Source organism: Gopherus evgoodei, chromosome 1, assembly GCF_007399415.2.
Source record: "Gopherus evgoodei ecotype Sinaloan lineage chromosome 1, rGopEvg1_v1.p, whole genome shotgun sequence".
NCBI classification, from domain to species: domain Eukaryota; kingdom Metazoa; phylum Chordata; order Testudines; family Testudinidae; genus Gopherus; species Gopherus evgoodei.
The window spans coordinates 114,178,241-114,203,263 of record NC_044322.1 but is presented as its reverse complement, the minus strand read 5'-3'; the positions used below and the strand labels follow the sequence as shown (position 1 = coordinate 114,203,263).

General features: G+C 44.6%; 1 protein-coding gene across 1 annotated transcript in view; it reads right to left on the bottom strand.

Annotated features, from left to right (window-relative positions):
* Nucleotides 1–16,905, bottom strand: part of UXS1 (UDP-glucuronate decarboxylase 1) — a 92,169-nt gene extending 75,264 nt beyond the window's left edge. Inside the window, exon 1 of the mRNA XM_030569653.1 lies at nt 16,757–16,905. Within this exon, the coding sequence (XP_030425513.1) occupies nt 16,757–16,853 (97 nt within the window). The 5' untranslated portion in view covers nt 16,854–16,905. The remainder of the gene's footprint in view (nt 1–16,756) is intronic.
* Nucleotides 16,906–25,023: the final 8,118 nt, after the last annotated feature.

The window sequence follows — 25,023 nt, the reverse complement described above, 5'->3', positions numbered from 1 at the left end:
TGAGGCAGTTGACCATTGCTGAACATCAAAAGACAAAGATTGAACAGTAAGGTGCCTTATTTACAGCAGTATCCAACCAGGGCACTGGATGAGGAAAGGATCCTGCATTAAAAACAGCATATGGTCACTTAAAGACTGTATCATGCGGAGAAGACCGATTCATCACAAGTGGTATTTCTTAATTCTGAATGCTTTCCTTGGCAACCGTAACCCTCTTTTTATTTATATACATACATATATGCACAGGTATATAAATATGGGAGAGAGAGAGAGAGTTTTTAAACTAATCTCTTTTTGGATATAAGCCACAATACAATGCAGAACAGTAAACAAACAGATGTCAGCTTTTCCATTTCTTTAGTGAGATACAGAGATATGAAATATCAGTCTGATGCAACTATTCACTACTGAAATTGTTTTTCTGAACCTGTTCAGTGCTTGAGTGTCAGGTCCCTTATATTTTCTTAATACTTTTGACTAGGAAAGGGAGTGAGAGGAACTGAGAAAAGAGAAATCCCCCAATTATTAAGAGGACTGAACTAGGCACTAGGCAATTGTAGGTGTTGTGGGAAAGCTGAACATGAAGGGTGAGTTGCCTAATAAGCAAGACACAGAATCTAATAAAGTCTAAGTCTCTCCAGAAGTCCTTGCACAAGAAGCCTCAGGGTAAGTACACAAATTCCTTCATTCTTAGGGGGGAGAAAAGTGTTGTTTAGTTATGGTATTAGAATATGCCATGGAGTACAAAAAGTTTCTGCAGTGATCTCAATTGCCTGTAGGCTGCTTCAGACCTGGAGTGGTGGTTAATGAACTAGTCTGCCAAATAAAAGACACTGAAGTATAACAAAATGTAGCTTCAGGCTTGTATGTAATTCCTTAGGACTCTTATTTGTTTGTTTACAGCACCCAAGTGTGTGACGGGTGCTTTACAGAGATATATAGAAGATAAAGCTTACAACAACATTTACAAAGCTTTAAGTGCAGTGTTTCCAACATGCGTCCACCAGGGGCTTTTCTTGCGGCCACAGCCTCCTGGGCAGTGATGTGAGGAGCAGTAAAGTAGTGGTCCCTCTCTCAGGCCACCAGCAGGGGTTGGACCATGCCCCCCTCTGGAGAGACAAATGCTGGAGGAGCAGCCAGTGAGTTCCCCACCTTCCTGGAGATGTAGAGTCAGGCTCCAGTCCTGGGGTGGCAGGCAGCAGGCTCTGGCCACAGGCCTACAAGCCCCGGCGGTGGGGCTCACCCCCACATCGCCCCTGGCCCCCGCTGCCTCTGCCGGCCCGTTATTTATCCCCTCCAGCCCCCACATTCCCCCTATTGACCTCCCCATCCAAGGCTTAATTCGTCCCCAGGCTCGCTTTTCACAGCAGCAGACTTACTAGCTAGCAAGTCTTTAAAAAAGCAACCAAAAAAAAAAAAAAAGGGTAAAAGAAACAACAACAAAAAAGACAAGAACCTGCTGAGCCCCTTATTTGTGTTTCTATTCTGTTTAGGTCCAGTAAACAATAGACAACTGTATATGATTTTTTACTGAGTCAGCAAAAAGATGCAATAAATTACAATGATTTGCAAATATGTATGTGCATATTTATTAGTGCATATTTACACGTATGTGCATATTTATTTGTTTTTCCTAAAGTTAATTAAGTATTTTAGGAAAAATTGTCAGCGCAGCCACCAGCACTCTGAAGCCACCAAAAATTTTGTTGTGAGAACCCCTGATTTAAGGCCTTCCGCAAGACAAAGCCTTACATCTCTCCCTGAAGAGCAGTTAACCTCTTCTCTGAATTGGCTTGTTCTGGTTTCAACTGAGCAGAACAAGAGTTGTAAATGACTTCTTGATCGCTGCCAGGAAAGGTCCACAACTAAGCCCAGAATAGATGCCCCTTCTGAATTTACCAGACTTGAGCTTCCAGTAGTGAGCTTCCCCCCACACCTCAAGATGAACAATTAAATATACAAACACTTTTCACAATGCCAAGTAGTGTACTAATGCCAGTGGAATGGTACATTATGGTAAACTAAGGTTATTGGTCTCCTTACTCTCTGAAAGTCTGAACTCTGGGCTATTATTTTTTTAAACTGATTATCTGTTAATTCAATATGCTTGAAACTAATTCACAGTTTGGCATCTTATTCATGCCATTATTCTAACCAATTGATTTTTTTTTTGGGGGGGGGGAAGGGGGCAGGAAATCAGATCTCCAGATTACACAATGAGCAAGATGAAATCACTCTGCACATTCCTTCCCAATCCCACATGCTTTTCATAAGGAAAAAAACTAGGCGCTCCTTTGGTATGGAGTCTGCATAACACCAAATAAAGGGCTGAATCTGACATCGACACAAATGCCTGAATCCTATTTATCTTTATAAGTTGTGAGGACGGTTCACTTTCCTAAAGGCAAGTTTATTTGTTACTAGAAATGAAAAAGAAACAGTACATTCACATTCTCAGTAAGGACTTTGTTGTGTCTATGCACTTTTTCAGGTGCTGTACACAACATGCAGTAAAAGATACAGTTTTCATTTTGAGAATCAAACACCATCTCAGGTCAAAAAAAAAAAATCTCTTTATTTGAGCTTAATGGTAAATGTTACGTATTACATCAAAATCACTTCTCCCCCTCCAGGCTGTCAAGTGTCATGACGGCTCTCAGGAGAGACATACTAGAGCTGGTCAAAAAGCAATACATTTGTGTAAAAGATGTGGTGGTGGTTTTGGTTTGGGTTTTTTTGGCTGCTGCTGCTGGCCAAAATTTCAGTCTTGAAAAATTTCAGACAGTTCTACCTGTCTCACATTCACGAACTGGATTCCCTCACCCAGCAATGAGGCAGACAGACAACAGGAATTCCCTAGCAGTCCCTCTTTCCAGATGCTTTGTTGTTAGGGTTTTGTTTTGTTTTTTTTTTTTTTGGGGGGGGGGGAGAAGTGGTGAGAGGGTGATGCTGAAGTGCACTAATCAAAGGCAGCCAGGTTGTCTCTTCACATTCAATGCTACCCCTGCTGAACCCCAGGAGGACACAATACAGGGGATGGTGGGAGTCAGCTGTGCAGAGAACACTGCAGAGGTGTGGGGGAGGGCATGGCAGGATAGAAGGTACGGGCTACAGCAGGGGTTCTCAAACTGGGGGTCGGAACCCCTCAGGGGGTCACAAGGTTATTACATGGGGGGTCGCAAGCTGTCAACCTCCACCTCAAACTCCGCTTTGCTTCCAGCATTTATAGTGGTGTTAAATATATAAAAAAGTGTTTAATTTTTAAGGGGGGTGGGTCATACCCAGAGACTTGCTATGTTAAAGAGGTCACCAGTAATAAAGTTTGAGAGCCACTGGGCTACAGGGAGATGACAGGGGCTGAAAGGCAGGTAATAGAAGGGTCAGAGGCAGACTGAAGTGAGAGGCCGCCTTAGGCTCTCCCAGCTTCTCTCAAACTTCTCTCCAGTTTCCTTCCAATAACCCAATGCTCTAACCAGGTTTCTGGTCATGCCTGCTCCTCAGTCCTTCTTCCTTATGGTCAACCTGGCCCCTCTCAGCTGATCCTACGTCTTCCAACATTCCCATCAGTATATGAGATCAGGTTCATCTCCCACACAGTTCCGCTATTCAGTGATTTGTTCTCACCATCAAGAAGTGTCTCACACTGAGCTGTACAGAGCTTGGCAGCCAAAAACATGAATTGCTCCCCTTTCAGCTGCAGAATAGTATGAAAGGAAACATGCAAGAGAGAAAGGCACTGGCAGCTGAGAAAGGAACTGGAGCTAGTAAAATTTCTTATATTATATATGACCCAAGATCAGCAGCCAGTAGAAGGCTGAGTACAGCAACATGTGTAAGAGGATCTGCATTTATCCCCCCATCCCCATTGGGGGAAATAAGAAAAGCAGCTTCTCCTTCCCTGCAATCATGGGGAGAAGGAGGGGAGAAGGGTTTTTAAACTAATTAGACACCTACTAGCCAGAGGCTGATACTAAGACAGGCAGACAGACAAAGCAAGCCCTTGTAAGTAAACTAGGAAGAGCACTCCGGGTTTCTGACTGATGGAAGACTGACACCCCACCACACACACAGGACCTCTACCCAATTACAGACCTGAGTAAAGCACATAAGCAGCTATTCTGTGACAATTAATTAGAGAAGAGATCACAAATAGGAAGCTATTGATATAAACAAATATGTAAATTAATAAGAAAGTCTAAAATTGAGAACTGTGTCTGGATTCGTCAGTACAGACAACGTACTGACAGAGTTAGTGGGATTTTGTTCCGTAACCATTCTGATGGGATGTAAAGGGCAGTGACATACAGAAATATAACTCTGAAAGAACTGGACCATTATGGTTCCAAGATTACCTCATCCCATTGGCTTCAAGTCCAATTTGCTCATTTCACAGGTAAGGAGTAAAGACCAGACCAGTAGCATTCAGTGAATCTGCAGATGTAGCTAAGGTCATAAACTGGCCCGCAGTATCTCCGTGACCTATGATAGTGTATCTACCCCTGCAGTAAGTCGTTGTGATTCCCAGCACAGTCAGACAAACTTGCACTAGCTCAGCTCAAGCTAGGACACTAAAAATAACAGTGATGACACTGCAGCACGGGCAGTGGCTTGAGCTAGTCACCTGAGCTATAGGCACCGGCTTCCTGAGGGCCCCCGGGGTGCTTAACCCATTGCTTTGCCCCAGGCCCCGCCCCCACCTTGCAGTGCTGCAAGGTCTGCACGGCCACTACTAGCATTCTAGCTTGAGCTGAGCTAGCCTAAGTCTGCTTACCCATGCTGCGAATCACACCTCCCAGATGAAGTGCAGACGTACCCTGAGAAGGAAAGAAAACAATTGGATTTTTCAGGCCCTAAATTGAGTTCAAAACAGTCAGAAAGAAGAATGTCTCTGGCGTCTCACTGAAAGCTTGTATTTACCTAAGTGGGTTTTCCACAATGAAAATTAAAAAAATGTTAAAGTTCAAAAGAAAACTTAAAGGCTCTAGAGTGTTTTGAGAGAGAGAGAGTGTTTTCAATGGACTGCACAAAGGAGTAAGGAGCTGAAATCCCGTTCTGACTCCCTCTGATCCAGGACGAACCTCTCTGGCTCTATTTCCCCTTCAGGAAAAAAACGGAGGGGTGCTGTATTAACTGTAAAGTGCTTTGAAGACTGTCATTCAAGAGCTAATCAATACTACAGACATTACATGTTTAAAGCTATGGCTTCCAGAAAAGCAAACATTCCATGAACCAACCTAATCTATTCTGAGGGAATGAGAGGTGAGAATGAAGGTCCTTGTAACTGGGAGGAGGGCAGTTTCTAAAATAAGACATCACAGTTCTACACAGCCAAGCAGCTTAAAATTCTACATCCAAATATTGCCACTCTTGTTTCTCATGAGTCCCAGTTCACAACCCCACTTTTCCCTCCTGCCCCACAAGTGTAAAAAAACCCAAACAAAACTAACGTCATGGCCACACAGCAAGTACAGTCACCTAGCTGTAATATCTGATGAGTTACCAAAGGCTCTCTTCTCCGGATAAACACTGATTCAGATAAGCCCCCATCAACAAGAGAGGTCCAAGAGATATAGTCCAACAAAGGATGGTTTTCTTTCTAATGAGTAGCTGATATCTCTGGGAATTTTATAAGTTGTTCAATTTGCCTGGAAGAGTCATTTCTGTAATTATGCTAACGTATGCATATTAACAGGGATCTTGCCACTTGGTTCTTATGTTAAAAGAACATTACAGGCTGTGTGGAGACTTTATTCAGTGGAGGGGCATGTGGGTTAAATATGAGATCTATAGCAGGAGTGGGCAAACTCTTTGGCCCGTGGGCCACATCGGGGTTATGCAACTGTATGGAGGGCCAGGTAGGGAAGGCTGTGCCTCCCCAAACAGCCTGGCTCCTGCCCCCTATCCGCCCTCTGATTGCCCCCCTCAGAACTGCCAACCCATCCAACTCCCTCTTCTCCTTTTCCCCTGACTGCCCCCTCCCGGGACCCCCGCCCCCTATCCAACCCCCCTGCTCCCTGTCCCCTGACCCCTATCCATATCCCCACCCCCTGGCAGCACCCCAGGACTCCCATCCCACCTCCCTCTGCTCATTCCCTGGCCATCCCCTCCCAGGACCCCCGCCCCTAACTGTCCCCCAGCATCCCACCCCCTTATTCAACACCCCCGGCTCCCTGTCCCCTGACTGCCCTCCCAATCCTTATCCACATCCCCACCCCCTGACAGGCACCCCTAGACTCCCACTCCCTTACAAGCGGCAGGAGCTCGCAGTCGCAACACCCGGATAGAGCCAGCTGCCCACGGCCCAGCAGGAGCGGCGGGCCAGAGTGCAGCCTGCACAGCAGCGTGGCTACAGGGGAGGGGGGGCAGCAGAGGAGGGGCCGGGGACTAGGCTCAGAGGCCAGGCAGGATGGTCCTGCGGGCCACGTCTGATCTATAGGCTCAAAAGTAAAAAATGTAGCGCTCAAACTGGAATATGAAAAATATGCCATACTTTAAAAAATGATCCACCATTAAATTGATATCTGCTTACATTTGCCAAAGTCACTGCTCTGAGTAGATGCTGTTTACAGCAGGAAGACATCAGCTTTTTAAATACTTGGAATCAAGAACAAAGATTTATGTGCATATGTTTTGATTCTTTTGTACTTGGCAGGAGTGTCTGCAGGTCATTAATACACAGTGCATTTACTGTTTGTCTATTTATAGATTTTTCTAAGGCATTCCTCAGCATAGTATCTGAGCACCTCGTATACATTAACTAATTAATCCTCACTGCCCTGGTGAAGTAAGGAAATAATGTTACCTTTGTTCCCCATCTCTAAAATGAAGGTAAGAGTGACTTGCTGAATGTCACACAGGAAGTCTGTGCCAGTGCCAGTACCCACAAGTTTATCCTTCTCTGTCACCCTCCCCCCGAAATATTTTTTAAAAGCAAGTCTTAGTCCACTGTGAGGACCTCTCGAGTTTTTATGAAAAAACAAAAGAACCATCACCAAAAAACAAAAAAAACACAAACAAAAATCAGAGACACGAATTAAAAGCACCACATTTATAATTTCAAATCTTCAACCAGTACATTAATTTAAGAATTATTAAAATTCAGAACCAGGTATTTTATTTAGGAATCTCCTCAATTAACACACTTTGCAAGGACAATTGAAATCTGATTGTCCTTTGTTATGTAATTCCAGGTATGAAAAGGGATCACTGTGATAACATTAGATGCAAAAGATTTCCTTTCTAAATGATTACATTCTGTACATCTGCACCAATTCTGAGTTATGAAAAATCATTCACATAATCTCTAGTCTAAGTGAAATTTAACTGTACATTGGTAATTTCGCCCATCGTGTTGCCCCTTCATCTTCCCCCCAAATGACAACATCAATTTTTAGTCACTTTCTTATGTTTCTATAGAGGTGTTTCCCAAACTTGGGACGCTACTTGTTTAGGGAAAGCCCCTGGCGGGCCGGGCCGGTTTGTTTACCTGCCGCATCCGCAGGGCCAGCCGATGGCGGCTCCCACTGGCCACAGTTCGCTGCTCCAGGCCAATGGGGGCTGCGAGAAGCAGTGTGGGTCGAGGGACGACCAGCGGGAGGAGCACTGCAGTGTGTACGTCAACCTAACTATGGAGGTGTAAGCTGCCTTATGTCAACAAAACTGTGTAGTGTAGACGTGGCCTTAGTCTGATGTCTTAACTACTTGACATGGAGTGCTGCATCTTCCTCTTCACCCCCACAGAATATGGAGTAGCCTTTGTGATCCCAGAGCTCCCCTACGCGCCCCCCCCACACCTCCCACCCGCTGGCAGACCCCACGGTTCAGCACCTTCTCCCTACTCCCCCCGCCTCCTGCCCACAGCAATCAGCTGTCTCGCGGCGTTCAGGAGGCTGCGGGGGAGGAGCTATAACTCAGTCATTTAGAACTAGATTTTATTAATAACCTCCAGATAGTCAAACACTTTTTTTATGGGTCTGATTCTCCACTGCCTTGCACCTTGTGTAGTCATTTACTTATTTTCCAAGTGAGTGTGAAATGCCACTATTCTCATTTAGCAGTGTTTCACACTGACTTTGCACAAGTGAAAATTAGTGCCCAAGTGGAATTAGTGGAAAGTAGTGGAGAATCAGGCCCTTTGTCTAAGTGTTTGAGTATCTGGAGTCTAACGATTAATACAAGCTAGTTGTCCATTTGTCAGCTAACTGACCCAGTACGGGTTGGACAAGGCAAAAATTACAGTGGTCTGTGTGACATTACACTAGGCTACCTTTCGTGTCACATCTGCTTGTGGGCTGAGGGTCTGATGGAGATGCTTCTCATTTGTGGGTGCAGGCAGATAAGTGTCCTTTCTTGCACTGCTCCCAGTTTGTCAGACTACTGGTCTCTCAACTCCTGGCTGTGCAGCCCATGGTAACGTATTACATTTTCAGGACTGTAGTAACTTCTGTTAGAAACAGGGACAGATGGGCTTGAGGTATGGGCTTCTGGCCAAGGTTTTTTTTTTCCTAAGAACATGTTTACCTGGAAAGATGAACTGTATCTCTCCCACCTCAGTCACTATTGTGTTCTGTGCAGGAGGTGTGTCCCCCATCAGAGTTATGAAGGGCATAATGGTCTTCTCATGCTTCATACTCTCATCTCACAAGTGTTCACCCTTTGGGTTGCATTTTCTGTCTCTTTTCACGAAAGCCAAGTTGTTACCCAGAAAGTTAGAGCTCTAACCCCTTCAAAATTTCACCTCAGCTGACTGATCATTCTGCCAGAGACATTTCATAGAATACCACGGTTGGAAGGGTCCTCAAGAGGTCATCTAGTCCAACTCCCTGCTCAAAGCAGGACCAATCCCCAGATTTTTGCCCCAGATCCCTAAATGGCCCCTCAAGGATTGAACTCACAACGCTGGGTTTAGCAGGCCAATGCTCAAACCACTGAGCTCCCTGTCCACCTTTGTTTACCAATCTCTTTGTTAGTCTGTCAAGGTCCTCTGAGCAGTGGGGGTAATACCCACCTAGCATCAAGAGTCCCTACAGAGGGAGGTCTCCATACCCTTACAGTATTGCCATGGAAACAAAACTGAAGTTTTGGGGCAAGCTTAAATTGACAGTGTCACTTAAAGAAAACAGCAAATAAGTTTTAAAAGTGAAGACTACAGTGCTGCCTAGGAAAGAAGTAGCTGCATAATACTTAACTTTGTTGTGTGGACATAGCCTAAGTCATCTCAAGTTATGTTGATGTACAGCCACTGCTATGATTAAATCACTGTTGCATGTCCATACTCTGCTCCTTGCGTTGGTGGAACGCATCTACAGTGGTAGCTCTTGCATTGACACAGGGCAGTGCACTGTGGGTAGCTATCCCACTGTGCAACTGACCCCAGGGTGTTCTGGGAAGGGTTTGCAATGCCTTATGGGGGCAGGTTTAGCATCATATGATGCCAGTTTCTCAATCCCATCATTCCATGGGCATCCTACTGGGATTCCAGCCACTTTTCAACAGCACTAGTAACCTGCGAGCCAACCATCTGCATCAGACAGCATGGATCATGCACTGCTCTTCAGTTCTGTGCATCATGAACACAAGGCTATAAGAGGAGCTCAATGAAGGCACTATTCACCACTACCCTGCCCCCAGACACCTCCTTGTAGAAGTGACAGGTCTGCATCACTGCACCAAAGGTGACTGTTTGCCTCCCCAGCCTTGTGCTATGCCTGCCACAGCTCTCTGAGTTTTATACAACACTGCTGAGTGTCCCTATCATACACATGTCCTGAGCAAGTTCCTGAAGATGGAGCAGAGCTGTTCCTACAAAGCCTCCTTTCCCCACAGACCCAGGAGATCCAGCACCTCCCATGTACTTCAGGCGGGAGTGCGTTTGCTGTGTGGAGCTGGCATATTCAGCTGGGAGCTCTCCACACCCAGCAACCAGGAAGAGCAAGTTCACCCGTGGACCTGGCTACAGGGCAGTGGAGTTCAAAACAGTGACCGGAGCAGTCACAGTGGGCATTGTGGGATACCTCCTGGAGGTCACTCGGGTCAACATAAGCAACACAGTGTTTACACTGAGGCCCTGTCTACACTACAGGGGAAATTCGAACTAAGCTACTCAATTTGAGTTACATGAATAGCGTAACTCAAATCAACGTAGTTTAGATCTACTTACCGAGGGGTCCACCCTACGTGATGTCAACGGGAGAGCAATCTGCAGTCAATTTAATGGGTCTACACTAGACCCGCTAAATCGACTGCCGATGCATCAATCACCACTCGTCTAAATGTAGACAAGCCCTGACACTGTTTGGCTCTGTCGCCCTTAGCTCTATGCCTCTCATTAAGGTGGTTTGACTATGTCGGCGTAGCTGAGGAGTTAAAGCAGCGGGAGGTGCACTGCAATGTGTATGTCAACCTAACTAGGGAGGTGTAAACTACATTATGTCAACAAAACTGTGCAGTGTAGATATGGCCTTAGTCTGGTGTCTTAGCTGCTTGACATGGAGTGCTTCTTCTTCCTCTTTACCCCCAGAGAATATAGAGCAGACTTTGTGATCCCAGAGCAGAGGCAGCCTACAGAGGTGTGCTGGACTAATAGGTGCAAGAGGCTTTATTTTGAGTGGATTAGACCCTTTAGCTCTATTGTTTGTTTTCTGCAGCTTTAACCCACACCACAGGAGTGTTGTGAGGATTAATATCTATTCAGCACCTCGTAAATGTAAAAGCTAAGCACTGGTTTTATCCCATGTTAAGGCCAAGAACTTACACTCTCCCTGTTTCATTTTAAAAACTGTTAACTCTTGAACAACAAACTTAAAATTTTAAGTAGCCTTAACAAATACCTTAATTGTAAAACTATTTTATCTCAATGTAGACACCAACAAGAAAATGTGCTGGCCCTAATTGCCTTACATATATTTCTTCTCTGACCTAGGGAAAAAAAAAATCTAAATACTAGGTTTGAACATGTAAGAAAGAAGTGGGGTGGGGGGGGAGAGACACTCTATATAGCTAGCTCTTGTTGGTGGAAACTACAAAAAAACACAACACAATAAGGATATGTCTACACTAGCACGTATGTCGGCAAAACTTTTGTCGCTGAGGGGTGTGAAAAAAAACACACCCCTGACCAACATAAGTTTTGCCAGCATAAGCACTTCTGTGCACAGTTCTATGTCAGCAGGAGACACTCTCACACTGACATAGCTACCGCTGTTCATTGAGCTGGTTTTATGATATAGCCTGGCTATGCGAGTACTCTTACAGCTGTGCTGCTGTAAGCTTGTAAGTGTAGACGTAGCCTAAATTTCTGCTTGCAGTATCATCTTAAGAAATACATCTGTAGTTTTAATATAGGGGATGGAGACTACATTGTGGGCCAAGATCCTCAGCTGGTATACATCAACATAGGTCCACTGAGCAGCAGTGAGTACGAGGATTTACATCAACAGAAGGCCCTTTATATTATTTTTACCAGAAACTCATGTAAAGACAAACTAACTAAAATATAAGACTTTTATTGAAGAATCTGTTTTCCGAGCTATTGAAACATACTGTTTAATATATGCATTTTAAATGTAACTGGAACACTTAATTCATATTTAACAATATTTCCACAACACTTTCATATCATGCTTTTCATCCGAAGATCTCAAGGGGCTTTACAAAGGAAACGTCATCATCAAAGTGCTTGTATTTGACTTATCGTACCAAGTATCACCACTAATAACCATTTGCATTGAACAATATTTCAGACAAAGGATGACAATACAAATTTTCAGGTCCACATTTCAGGCATCCTAATTTTGATTTTCAGTCCTTCACATTTTTCAGGTTGAAAAACATTGAAGGAACATAGCCACCATAAATATCACTCCTTTTTTAAACTTTTTTTTTTTTTTTTAATTAATACCTACAGTTGTTGCCGGGCAACCTCTAAAATTACTATTAAGGTAACAGAAGGGGAAAAAACCTTTGTCTGCTTTTTTTTTCCAGTTAGTTTACTTTGTTCATTTGAAATGTGTATGGTCAAGGTCAGTGTTTACCTAGATATAGTCAGTCACTCCTCGTTTGTGTGATTCTTTCACCTGTGCCGCTGTGTGAAGCACATCACTTATAAAATATTAGAAAACTGTGATTGTTAAACCACGAAAATTGAAAGGCTGACTTACAGGCAGGTGAAGTATCAGACAGGGGAACTGCCAGCCGTGGACAAAGCAGGCGGCCAAACGACATTATAGGGGAACATTGCACAACTTTAAAGGGGAATGTTCTGTAATAGAGCAGGGCCGTAACATCGAAACAACGGTAAGCGAGAGGACATTAAGTGGGGAGTTGCTGCACATTCAGATGCTCACGCACGTCAGAGCTTGCATGCATGCCTATTTGTTTATTGTGTGCCTCTTCTAGATCTAGACTAATACATAGTCTTATTTCAACAGGCAGCTTTGCATATACACAGACTACTGTTTTACGGTAATACACATTTCATTCTTTTAGGAAAATACAATACATTGCATAAGTTTTTATATATATATTTGAATGATAAGAAAGTAGAATGAAAATTGGAAAAACACTAATAATACTTTTTGTAAAACCTGGGGGAGGTTTGGTAAAAAATCATTTAAAACTGAAAACACAGGGGTTTAGTTATAGGTTATATTACTTGCTATGTTGGAATATACATTAGAGTCTCACTAACACAAATTTGGTGATCACAGCAACTCACCCAATTTTGCAATTTAACAATTAAGTAAACAAATACTACTAGGAAAAAATCAAAATACCCTCCAAAAATGTACTTTGCACATTATCTTGCTTTTTGTAGCAGTAAACGTACTGTGATATATTTTGCAAAAGTAATGAAGTCATAGAAATACTAGACCTCACTACAGAATATTACTAACATTTTTGAGGCAAAATGGAGGGAGACCACTAATATGCATTCTTAGAGTTTTAAGGTTTGTGAATGATCAAAAAATTATTGAAGTACAGTATACTGGAAGCATAATTCTTGCATCTTAAAGAAAATAAAGAACATTTGATCACTTTATCATATCAAGACATCTCTAGGTGATTTAAGAAAATATTGAGATTAAAGCAAATTATGCAGATTTATAGAGCCCTGCGTGGATACAAATTTATATCCGAGGATGCAGATATAAGTCAGTATCTGCGAACGGCAGGGCTCTCCCAGGAACCGCAGTGCCAGATTGCCGCTCCCAGGAGCCAGCACCCGACACCAGCAGCTCCTCTAGTGTGGCTGTACTACCCACAGCCCCACTCACTGGGGTGAGCACCAGGCTCACCAACAGCAGCTTTCCCCCAGCCTTTCCCCTGTCACCCCCTGCTGCTGAAGCCCTTCCCTGTTGCCAGAGTCTTTCCCCACTGCAGTCTTTTCTGGGAAGGAAAAGGCTCCAGCAGTGGGACAGCTACTAAAAAGATCAGAGTAGAGGGAGACACAGCATGGGCCAGTAGAGAACATGAAGGGTATGTACTCCAGGCTACATACCCACACTCTTCAGGCATGGCTATGGCTCTATGGCTTAACCTGTACCTCATCATCTACACTGCTACATATACCCACACTGTGGAGAGGGGGACTAAGTGTGTATGTAGAATACATGCTGCCAAAACAGTCTTGCAGGGTAAGATTCATCCTAGAAGAATCATATTCTCTCAGTATTTTGGAGGGCTTCCACACACACGCCCACAAGCAATATTCCACCAAAATTTCACAACACGTATGCGAAGCACGAAGCATGAACTCTATATAAACAATGTTTGGAATACTTAAACATTTATGTTGTCTTAATATTGTACTGTATTCCAAATACAGTTCACCTTGTAAGAGCAGTCAACTCAACACATGAGAATAGGGAAAAAAATGTGAAGGACGTCCACAGCCTTCAAACACATAATCACTGGAAATAGTACTTAAAAAAAATTGTGCCAGAACATGCGCCCTCTCAACTAGTTCAGTTTTCTCAACTGCCACACTACTTCAGTCTGGCATTGTCTGATCACTCCAGTGCACTGTATTGATTCAGTAACATTCCAACAAATATACTTTAAAGAATCGGGGAACGGATAGACACCTTCTACAGTAAAGACAACAAACATTTAGTTTCTCAAGAAACTATCAGATCAGTGCACTAGAGCACCTTGTCATAATATACTGAAAATGCAAGAATCATAACAACTACTGCAGAACCAGTCAGTCAAAAGATTTAGAAGTATAATAATCAGACATGACAGATTTACAAAAAGCCTCCTCTTACAACCACCTGCAGGATTACACAGCTACCTATTTCATTTCAGGCTACACTTAGTCACGTGTGAAACTAGTGTCTCTCTTCCCCCTCATTCACGTGAGTCACAAAAAATGAGTAGACAATCTCTGACCGTTTAGGTCCATGCAGCAAGTCTCACACTGTTTCCTCTTCTCCCTTTAATCAGTGCACTAGAAGGTAGACATGCACTGCTGGCTAAAAAAACAACCTAGCCAACATTTTACCCAGAGCCAGGAGTCCCTAGACAATATAATTATGTGCCACATAAACTGTCACCCAATTCTGGTTTTTTTTTACACTGCCTATTTAACAGTGCTCTAGACATTACGTTTTCATTTTAATAAAGTCTCTAGTTCTTATGACTATGAAGAAAATCTTCAAATTGTTAATGGATATAATGCAACGTACTGATGCCTGCCCGAGTCTGCAGGCAACCTGAAATAACTTAGTGAGATGTGAATTGTCCTATGGCACCTAATGATAGTTATTGTTGGCAAGTGAATTACTTTAATGGTCCCATTTCAGTTGAAACTGTGTGCTTCACTGGTGTAGCTGCAGCTACTGAGATGCAGTGGGGCAGCTAGTTGCTACCAATAGTTGCTGGGGGTAGGGAACATGGAAGTCAAACATCTTTTCTCTCAAGACATATAATCACCTCTGCCGGAGAAGGAAAAAAGAAATGCATACATCCCATCCCATCTCAAAAAAAGACCTAAAACGACCTCCTGCACACCCCTGTCTCTCTGGTGGGTATCAAAAGCTCCAATTGTCCCCAACCCAAATGCCAAAATCTCCAGCATCATCCCAGCCAACTTCTATAATTGACAACAAGTAGCTGCACAAGAAGATCTGCACCACACTGAAAATAAAAAAATGTGAGCTAGCATAAAATAAATTGAATTTAAATACACACAAATTGCCCACAGAAAACTAACGAATAGACTGAACTGGGCAGCCAGGAGGAGATGACTTAAGAGGGGCCGTGTAATTCTGGAGCTTTACAACTTAATTCAGGTCCAATGAGCCACCTGGGTTCTTTTCAATAATTATCTTAATATTCTCCCATCTATTTTTATGCTTCCATCCAGGATCTTAGAAACCAACATGCTTGGTACTGCACAAAACACAATATTAGAGCACTATTTACTTGCACTCAAAAGGTATTAGGTACTATACAGAAACAAGAAGAGATATGGCCCGTCCTCCTGGACAACTTCTTAGCTATACCCCACACCAAAGGTTCTCAACCAGGGTCTGTGCCCCCCTGAGGGGCCACAATCAGGTATCATGGGATCTGCCAAGCAAGGGCTGCATTAGACTTGCTGGGGCCCAGGGGGCAGAAAACCAAAGCCCCACCACATGGAGCTGCAGCCCGGGACACCCCGCAACTTGGAGCTGAAGCTGAAGCCTGAGCAACTTAGCTTCGCAGGGCACTGAGCAACTGCACTGCTTGCTAGCCCTTAACACTGACCCTGGCTTTTATATACAGAAAAACCATTTTGGGGGCACAGACGGCCCATGGAGTTTGTACAGCATGTTGGGGAGGCCTCAGAAAGAAAAAGGTTGAGAACCCCTGCCCCACGCCACTTCTAGACCATGAACACATTCGGTCTTACACTGCTTTTTGTGCATCACTGAGTAATACAACCAGCTCAACACAAAAATAACTGAAGAGAAAGAAGATAAAACATTCAACAGTTATGTTATAACAGCTAAGATCAGTAAGTGAATCCAGGTATCACGGACAACGCAGTTTGAACACTATCATTAGGGTCAGGCCCATCAGAAGAAATGTTGTGCGCTGGTACAGCATGTTTGCTTAGGCCCCGTTCCCTCCCTTTTCTTTATTTAGGCAGGAGGAATTAGACTTGGGAGCAGGGGGCAGAGCTTAGGACCCTGATACAACTGTCCCCCCTCTCGTCAGCCCTGAAGAGGTCCCCCCCACCCAATGCCTAGGCCACCTCTTGTTGGGTTTGATTCTGTGTAAGTTACAAGTACAGTTACTAAGCGGCTTAGCCATATGTTTGCTGTTCTGCATCATCAGCTGTGTGTTGGGAGAGGTTTTCCCCACCCCGGCAGGGCAACTTCAACTTCTGAAAACAACACACGGGGGGGGGGGGGGCACTGAATTTTTCAAATACTGAGCAACCCGGCAAAGGAGCCTGGCGCTCTCCTGCCAAGGGCAGACCGGCTTGCGCCCTGCTTCTGGGGCCGGGGCTGCCCTCGGCACCCCCTCCCCCGCCACTCTAAGGCAGCACATGGGCCGGGGAGGGCCCCTACCCGCCCCCCCAAACTCCTCCAAGGGAGACTCAAGCGGCTGGGCGGCACCCAGCCGGGCTGCAGCGCCGGGCACAGCTGCGTGCACCGCAGCCTGCCGCTGCTGGGGAGGGCAGAGGGGCGATGCACGGCGGAGGCCCGACCGGAGGGGCGGCAGCAGCGGCAGCAGCAGCAGCAGCGGCGGAGCGCGCCCCACTCACAGGCCACGTAGGCGGCGAGGGCGAGCGCCATGAGCAGCTTCATCCTCCGGCGGTCGATGGCGGTCAGCAGGCGCAGCAGCGGGCCCGAGCTCACCATCCCCGGCGGGGCGCGCGGCGCGAACTCCGCCCGCAGCAGCCGCCGCCACCGCCGCCAGCCAGTTCCTGCCCCAGCCCCGGCCTGGGCGCATGCGCAGGCCGGCGTCGCTCTCGGTGTGAGAGGTGTGTTCTGCGCGGGGAGGAGGAGGAGGCGCTGCTCGCGTCTCAGCGCGCGTGCGCGGGGCGGGCACAGCGGGGCCGCGTGATGGCTGCGCCCGCGCGCCGCCGGCACTGGGGAGCAGGAGGGCGGGGCGGGCGCTAGCCGGTTTGGACCCGGGCTCTCAAATTCCAGCGCCCCCGGAGGCCCTGGCGCAGCCCCGCCTTGCGGTGCCATGAGGCCCTGGGTCTGCCCCATGGAGCCAGCCTGTCTTGTCCCAGCGCCAGTGATTTTACTGCCGCAGGAGAGAACGGAATAAATACACCCAAATAATCCAGCCCCTGCAGCGTCCGGCCGCAACAGCCCTGCAAGTACACTCGGGTCTGGCACCTGCTGCATCCCACCCGCCTGAAATGGAGAAGCACTTTTAGCTGCTGTCCGACTCCAGCAAAACAAAACAAAGGTGCATTCTGCGACTACAGCATTGCAACCTCTTCCATCCTCTTCATTTTGATGCGCAGACAGTGCCCGAATGCTATTGCCTAACTAAGGCCACGTCTACACTACAGCATAAAATCGAAATTATTAAAACCGGTTTTATAAAACTGGTTTTATGAAATCGATTTTACGCGTCCACACTAGGGCACATTAATTCGGTGGTGTACATCCATGGTCCTAGGCTACCATCGATTTCCGGAGCGGTGCACTCTGGGTAGCTCAGTAAAAGAATGAGACCAATAACTTCGATTTCCGTCCACACTAAGCCTAAATTGATATAGTAATATCGATTTTAGGGTTACTCCTCTCGTTGGGGAGGAGTACAGAAATCGATTTTAAGAGCCCTTAAAATCAATTTAAAGTGCCTTGTAGTGTGGACGGGTACAGCGTTAAATCGATTTAACGCTGTTTAAATCGATTAAACGCTGGAGTGTGGACCAGTCCTAAGACATCTTTTTTGCCATTTGTAATGCACCTTACATATCCAGACTCCAAAACATGCTGGGCTGACAGCATGTATCTGCAGGGCTGCCCAGAGGATTCAGGGGGCCTAGGGCAAAGCAATTTTTGGGGCCCCTTCCATAAAAAAAAGTTGCAATACTATAGAATATATTCTTGTGGGGGCCTGGGGCAAGTTGCGCCACTTGCCGCCCCTGGGCAGCACTGTGTATCTGACCAAACAGATCCAGTATGTGGCCTGGTTTATACTAGTTGCACTTTGCTGGCATAAATATGCTGCTTATATCAGCAAAACTGCTTTTTACCTGTATAGCTTATTCTAACACCATCTCGGTGCAAAATAAGCATGACCATCAAAAGTGCAATTTTGATGGCATAATTTTCCACCCTATATGTTTCTATTGTCTCACCTACATCAGAGACTACACCTCATCAACACCATTAACCAATGTAACTAAACACTGATCTTGTTGACTTTTCTAACCCCAAATTTCACTAAGAGCATATCTAGCTGTTCCTACTGCACCAAAAACAACCCACATCCTGGTGCAAAAATACCAGCAAAACCAGCACTAGTGCAACTAGTCAGCAAAAGTTTTCCGTGTAGACCTGGCCTCTGAATACTATTACAGCCTGCTGGATTTTAGAATCATTTTGATCACAAACCCTGAAAATTAACCATCAAAAAAGAGAGAACAAGCCCAAATAAATTTGTTAGTCTCTAAGGTGTCACAAGGACTCCTTGTTTTTGCAGACACAGAGTAACACGGCTTCCACGCTGAAACCTGAGAGAACAAGTGTTAATCCTAACTAGTTCATCAGAATCAGGGCCAGATTTAACTTTTTTGCTGCCCCAAGCAAAAAAGAAGAGCGCCGCCCCGCCGTACCCCCCCCCAGCGCCGTGCTGCCAAAACCCAGCCCCCTGAGCACCATGCTGCCCGAAGCCCCGCCCCCTCCAGGTGCCACGCTGCCCCAAGCCCCCGCTCCCCCTCTTTCTGAGCATCACACCATCCCCCGCCCCACCGAGGGGGGCTTTTAGGGGGGCATTTAGGGAACTGGTGTAAAAATCTGTCTGGGGATTAGTCCTGCTTTGATCAGGCCTGGATCAAAATCTCTCTGTAAGACAGTATACTGTTTCTATAACAAATAAGTTTCAGACCTAAAGGCCTTAGTAGACCAATCCACACTATCCAGCTCACAGAGAAAGCCAGATCATTCACAGCCTGCAAGAGGAAGAGTTTGACCAGACTGATAATATTTTTCATAATAGTGTACTTTTCAATGTACAGCACAATGCCTTTCAGACATTTAAAAACTTTTTAAGCAAAATAAATTAGTTTTAAGATCAAGTAATTGTATATTGCTAAAAAACAAAACATGTTTTTAAATGTCTGGCACTTAGCATTCTAGAGAAACCAGTATAAATGTATATCATTTTTAGAGCATGCCAAAGTCTTCAGATGGAAGGCACTATAGGAATGCAAAGTAGTAGTATTGTAAACAAAGATAAATAAATGCTCATTTTAAAGTTGTGGTGCTGTATATTAAAAATACAAAACAATTATGAAAAATAATATCTTCCAATAATACCCTTCCTCTTACAATCATACAGGTTGGGAGGGTCCAACTTGGAAAGAAATGACAGAACGCTTGGGATAGACAAAAAGCAGTAGGTCCAAGGCTGGGGGAGAGGCATATCTCCCTGCCGCAGCCCTGAGTGCCTGTGCAGCACTTAATAGGCTGCTGTGCAGCCTTGCGGCCGCACAGCTTAAAACAGGGGTCAGCAACTTTTCAGAAGTGCTGTGCCGAGTTTTCATTTATTCACATTAATTTAAGGTTTTGCGTGCCAGAAATACATTTCAACATTTTTAGAAGCAGGGGCAGCTCCAGGCCCCAGCACGCCAAGCGCGTGCTTGGGGCAGCAAAATGCCTAGAGCTGCCCCTGTTTAGAAGATGTCTTTCTATAAGTCTATAATATAGAACTAAACCATTGTTGTATGTAAAGTAAATAAGGTTTTTAAAATATTTAAGAAGCTTCATTTAAAATTAAATTAAAATGAAGAGCCCCCCACACCAGTGGCCAGGATCTGGGCAGCGTGAGTGCCACTGAAAATCAGCTTGCATGCTGCCTTCAGCACCTGTGCCATAGGTTGCCTACCCCTGGCTTAGAGGGAACTTAGGCCAGGAGGCCATGGCCCTCCCACTTTTTGAAAGTGGATGGGGCTGGCTCTCCCACTTTTTGCTAGGGCACACCCTGCCCCCTTCCCCTCCTCTTCTCCCCAAGGCCCCACCCACCAGACAGGTCAGTGTAGAGCCCAGCCAGGGAGGGGAGTCCTGGCAATTGTGGGAGCTGTGCACCCAGACCCTCTACCTGCCCACAGTGAGGGGGGCTGAAAGCAGCCTGTGGCCCATGTCCTGCGCCAGCCCAGGGCAGGTGGAAGTGGAGGGATCCACAACTCCGCTCCGGCTCACCACAGCTGCCCACGCAGCTCTCTCTAACCCAGCTCCGTCCAGGGGGGCGAGGAGGAGGCGCGGAGCCTTGGAGCCACAGCCCAGCCATGGTAAGAGCCGTGGGGACAGCTGTGGGGACCCAGGTCAGGGAGAGCCTCACGGGCAGCTGTGTGGAGCCTCGGTTCCTCCACTTGTTCTGGGCGGGGAACTCGAGGGTCGGGGACAAGGGCAGGGGCAGGGCTTTGACGGGGCCACTTTTGGGAAGGCTCTGGCACCCCTGGCAGAGGAAGTTAGTGGAAGGCATAAGCAGAACTGTACTGGAAAAGTGCAAGCGTAAACCAAGACTGCTGGGAAAGCAGAAGTAAAAGCATTGCCCAAAGCGGTGAACAAATCACAAAGAAAGACTGGAAAAGCTAAATTTCTGGAAAGAAGAGGCTCAACAGCTAGAGGAGGTGTCAAGAAAACAATATATGAAAACTATATTAAATAAGGTTAAATTGTATGGAAACACAATCAGGCCAATGATGTAAGCAGTAAGAAACGCTACCAGTGAACAAATAACAAATGCCAAAGCAGTGCTGGAAGTATGGAAAGAGCCTTTTGACAAAGTACTGAAAGCTATAGTTCATCCATATGCAAGCATTCTACACTTACTAGATGAATGGGGCAGCTTTCAAGGCAGGCTGGACCTACCATAAGAAGGGGAAATAGAAAGAGCAGTGAAGCAGTTAAAAATGGAAAAGCTGCCAGAACAGACAGTATAACAGCTGAGCTGTCAAAGCCTGTGGGACTATCAAGGCATCAGAAAAAATATATAAGGTGTGGGCACAAGAGGACGTACTGGATGACTGTCTAAAGGCAACAGTTGTATTGGTCCTGAAGAAAGGAGAGCCTGCTGATCCAAATACTCATAGAAGTATAAGATCATGATCAATACTAGGAAAAATCTTGATGAAAGTTATTGTCAACAGATTAAGGCTAGATTTAAAGGAAGTAGTAGGCAAAGGAACAGTGTGGCTTCGGACGAGGCCAAAGTTACATTGATCAGATATTCATGCTCCCACTGTGGATGGGGCGGGGGAAGTGAGAATGAGGATGTTTGCTGTTTTCATCCAGTTCACAAAGGCATTTGATTCAGTTTGGACACAAGCATTATAGAAATAATAAAGTCATATTGCATTCCGGATAGGATAACTGCAGTTATAAATGTCATGTACAGAGACTTCTGTAGTGCTGTAAGAATTGGTGGAAAATTAAGCAACTGATTCAAATCAAAGTTTGGTGTAAAATAAAGAGGCATAGAATCACCATTGCTTTCCATTGTGTTTTTAAATTGGACATTAAGAATGGTAGACAAATTGGAGGGTATGACATTGGGTGGCCTAGAGTTAAGCTCTTTAACTTATGCAGATGACTTCATACAACTGTCAGACATGTTTGAATTAACGATGATACTCTTCACTATCTCGGAAAATTGGTGTAGTAGGCTTGGACTTACAATAAATGCCAAGATGTTGAAGTGGTTGTATCTTGGAAAATAGATAGTGTTGAAATGAAGCAGTAGTGAAGTCATAAAACAATTAAAATCTTGTGTGTACCTAGGAAGCTTGATCAGTGCAAAGGTTCCATCTAGGATGACGTTACTAGGAGATGCACTTTAGCTGCAAGTGCTGCACAGAAATTGATGAAATTATGCATTGATAAAAACATTATGTTTGATACCAAGTAAAAATTTATTTATCAAATCAGAACAATTTTAAGACGAATTTTAAAAAGTTAGAAGAAGGATGGGATATAAAGTCAGGGTCTAGGATTGGCTGCAGTTGAAAAGATAATGATAGTGGACACACAGTAGAAAACAAACAGATGTTAGGATGCCGAAGAAAATAATGCAGACACAACCAAGGTTATCCATCCTAGACACTGACCACGGACTAGACAATGGGACATGAACCTTCCTAACCAGCAATACGACGACCCTCAATACAATCTCTGGGAGCATAACTGTCCCCACATGCACAACTCACTCAACTCCCCCAGGAACAGCCTAGAGGAATACCCAGTCTTTCATTAATGGAGTAGTACTTAGGGTTAATTATTTGACTCTGAGACAAAGAGTGATTATTGCCATTTTAATAATGAGGATTCTAAGGCCTCAGTCCTGCAAATACTTACTCATATGCTCTGTCAATATAGCTGTGTGAATAACTGATTTTTGGTTCACTGTCAGTTAAAAAAAATGTTCAGATCAAACAGAAATTTGGTAAATTGAAAAAGTTGAAACATTTCATGTGGGTCAAATGAAAAGTTTTATGCTTTGGGGCATTTTAAATCATTTTTAAATGAAAGCAAAAGAAATGAAGGTCTAGATTCACAAAATCAAGGCGGAGAAAGGGTGTCCCCCATAGCCTAGCACTTAGGGTACTTACCTGGGATGTGAGAGACCCAGATTTGAATCTCAGCTCTGAAACAGGGACTTGAACCTAGCCTCCTCTTCCTACGGGATGGGCCTAATTGCCAAGCTATTGGCTAGTCTGGGGTGGGGCTCTCTCAATCTCTCCTGCTGAAGCTGTTCCACTTTGTGTATATTACCTGAAAAGTTATTGGGCCAGAGAGAAAGTAAGAGTGAATCTACAGCCCAGTGATTACAACCCTGAGCTGCGAGAGGGGACACCTAGCTTCCAATCCCCTCTTCAATAATGTGTCTGCAATTCTTTTGTTTTGTTTTGACTGCAACAATGTGCCACAATGGATCCACATTTGCAAAATGTTTCAGGCGACCTGAATCTGCATTTTTTTCGTGAACATTTTTTTTGGTCAAAACATTTCACCCAGCTCTATTTGTGAGTAATGTAATGTGTGTAAAGTTAGCTATTTAGCATGAATGAGCATATCGGAATCTTTTCTGGAAAGATTAGGGTACATCTACACAGCAAAAAAAACAAAAACAAAGCAAGACAAAACCAGAGAAGCAAATCTCAGGGGGTCAACTGAAAATAGCAATGTAGACATTAGGGCTTGGGCTGAAGCCTGAGCTCCCAGATTCTCCTCCATTGTTTAATTTCCAAGCCAAATGTCTACACTGTTATTTTTGGTGCTGCTGTGAGTCCCGCACAGTTGATCTGTGCTCTGAGACTTGCTGCCATGGGATTTTTTTTTACTGTAAGGACATACTCTAAGTGACATCCCGGAAGCCGGTGGTAGTGCTGGAGAACTAACGTTTCCTAACTCCCAGTCCTGTGTTTTAGTAATAAGACTATTCTTCCTTCTTAATTTTCGTTTCCCTTGTTTTGTGTTTTGATGTACTTATTGTTTCCTATGTAGGGAAAAGAAAATAGAGATAAAACAAAACCTTGGGCCAAATTGACCTTTGGTGTAATCACAAAGAGCTATAGAGTTTTATACCAGGGATAAATATGACCATCAGGGATTACGCTGGGAAAATTCACATGAGAAGAAAGTACTTATCCGTATGGGATAAATCAATATAATAGACTCAAACTTTTTCTCCTTCCAGGACTTGGTCCTGCAGTCCTTACTCAGGCAAAACTGACAATAAAATAACTGGGAGCACCAATTGCAGGATTTGACTTGCAAAAATGAAGGGGGAAGAATGGGAAGATCTCACTGAAAGATTTTCTCAGAGAAATAGTCAATTAATAATAAAATAATATTACCTAGCTCTCTTATAGTACTTTTTATATGTAGATCTCAAAGCTGTTTAATAGATTACTTTTATTTTTCAAAGGGACAATTGCCTATAAAATCATAGTAAGTGGCAATCTTTAGGATTACCTACCTGAAGACCTCAAGGCATCTACAATTGACAGCATTTCTGGAACAGTTTTCATTTTCACTGATGCCGATCAGATTACAGCAGTGTAATTAGCCAGCTGTCTCTCCAGAATCATGGAAGGTGATCTGCTTCCCTGCCTGGATTCATGAGGCCTTCCCTGCCTCATGGGAAGGCACCTGCCTGCCCCCATTGGCCTCTCCCTTCCCTCTCTTGGCTCTGTGTAAGGATTCTGGGAATATGAGAGACTGCACTGCTACACTTTCCCATGTGAGCTAGGAAAAAGTGGGCACTGGGCTCCCAGAACCAAATCAGAAAGAACCACCATGTTTGTGCACGAGACCAGGAAGTGATACACAAAGCACCAACACATGTGCTAGTAATAACGTAATTAGGAAAAAAGATATTACAATTTTCCTTTCGTCTCTGCAATGAACTCTTAACAGGCAGAGCTCTGGGCTAGTACAGAGGCTCTCGGCAGTTCTGCAAAGGCACAGGGGTCCACTTGCATGCGGCTTATTTTCAAAAACCGTTAGGTACTTAGGTACAGGGCATAAGGCATTACCTGCAGCTAGAGCTGGTCAAAAAATGGGAACTTTTTTTGTTAAAAATGGTCTTTTTCTTCAACTTTTTTTGAAGTTTGAGATTTTTTTAGAGCAGTTCTACTTGTAACAATGGGGGGAAAGTGACAAAAATGTGAGTGATAATGTGTCTCATAAAGCAAAATTCTTGGTCTTGTTATTATCATTTTCTGAAGATAAACAAAAACAGAGCCCTCAATTCTGGGAACTGATTCAATACTTCAATATTAGAATCTAAAAAGAAAAAAAGTACTATTAAGGACGTAAAATAATTTGTATTTATTATTTGGAT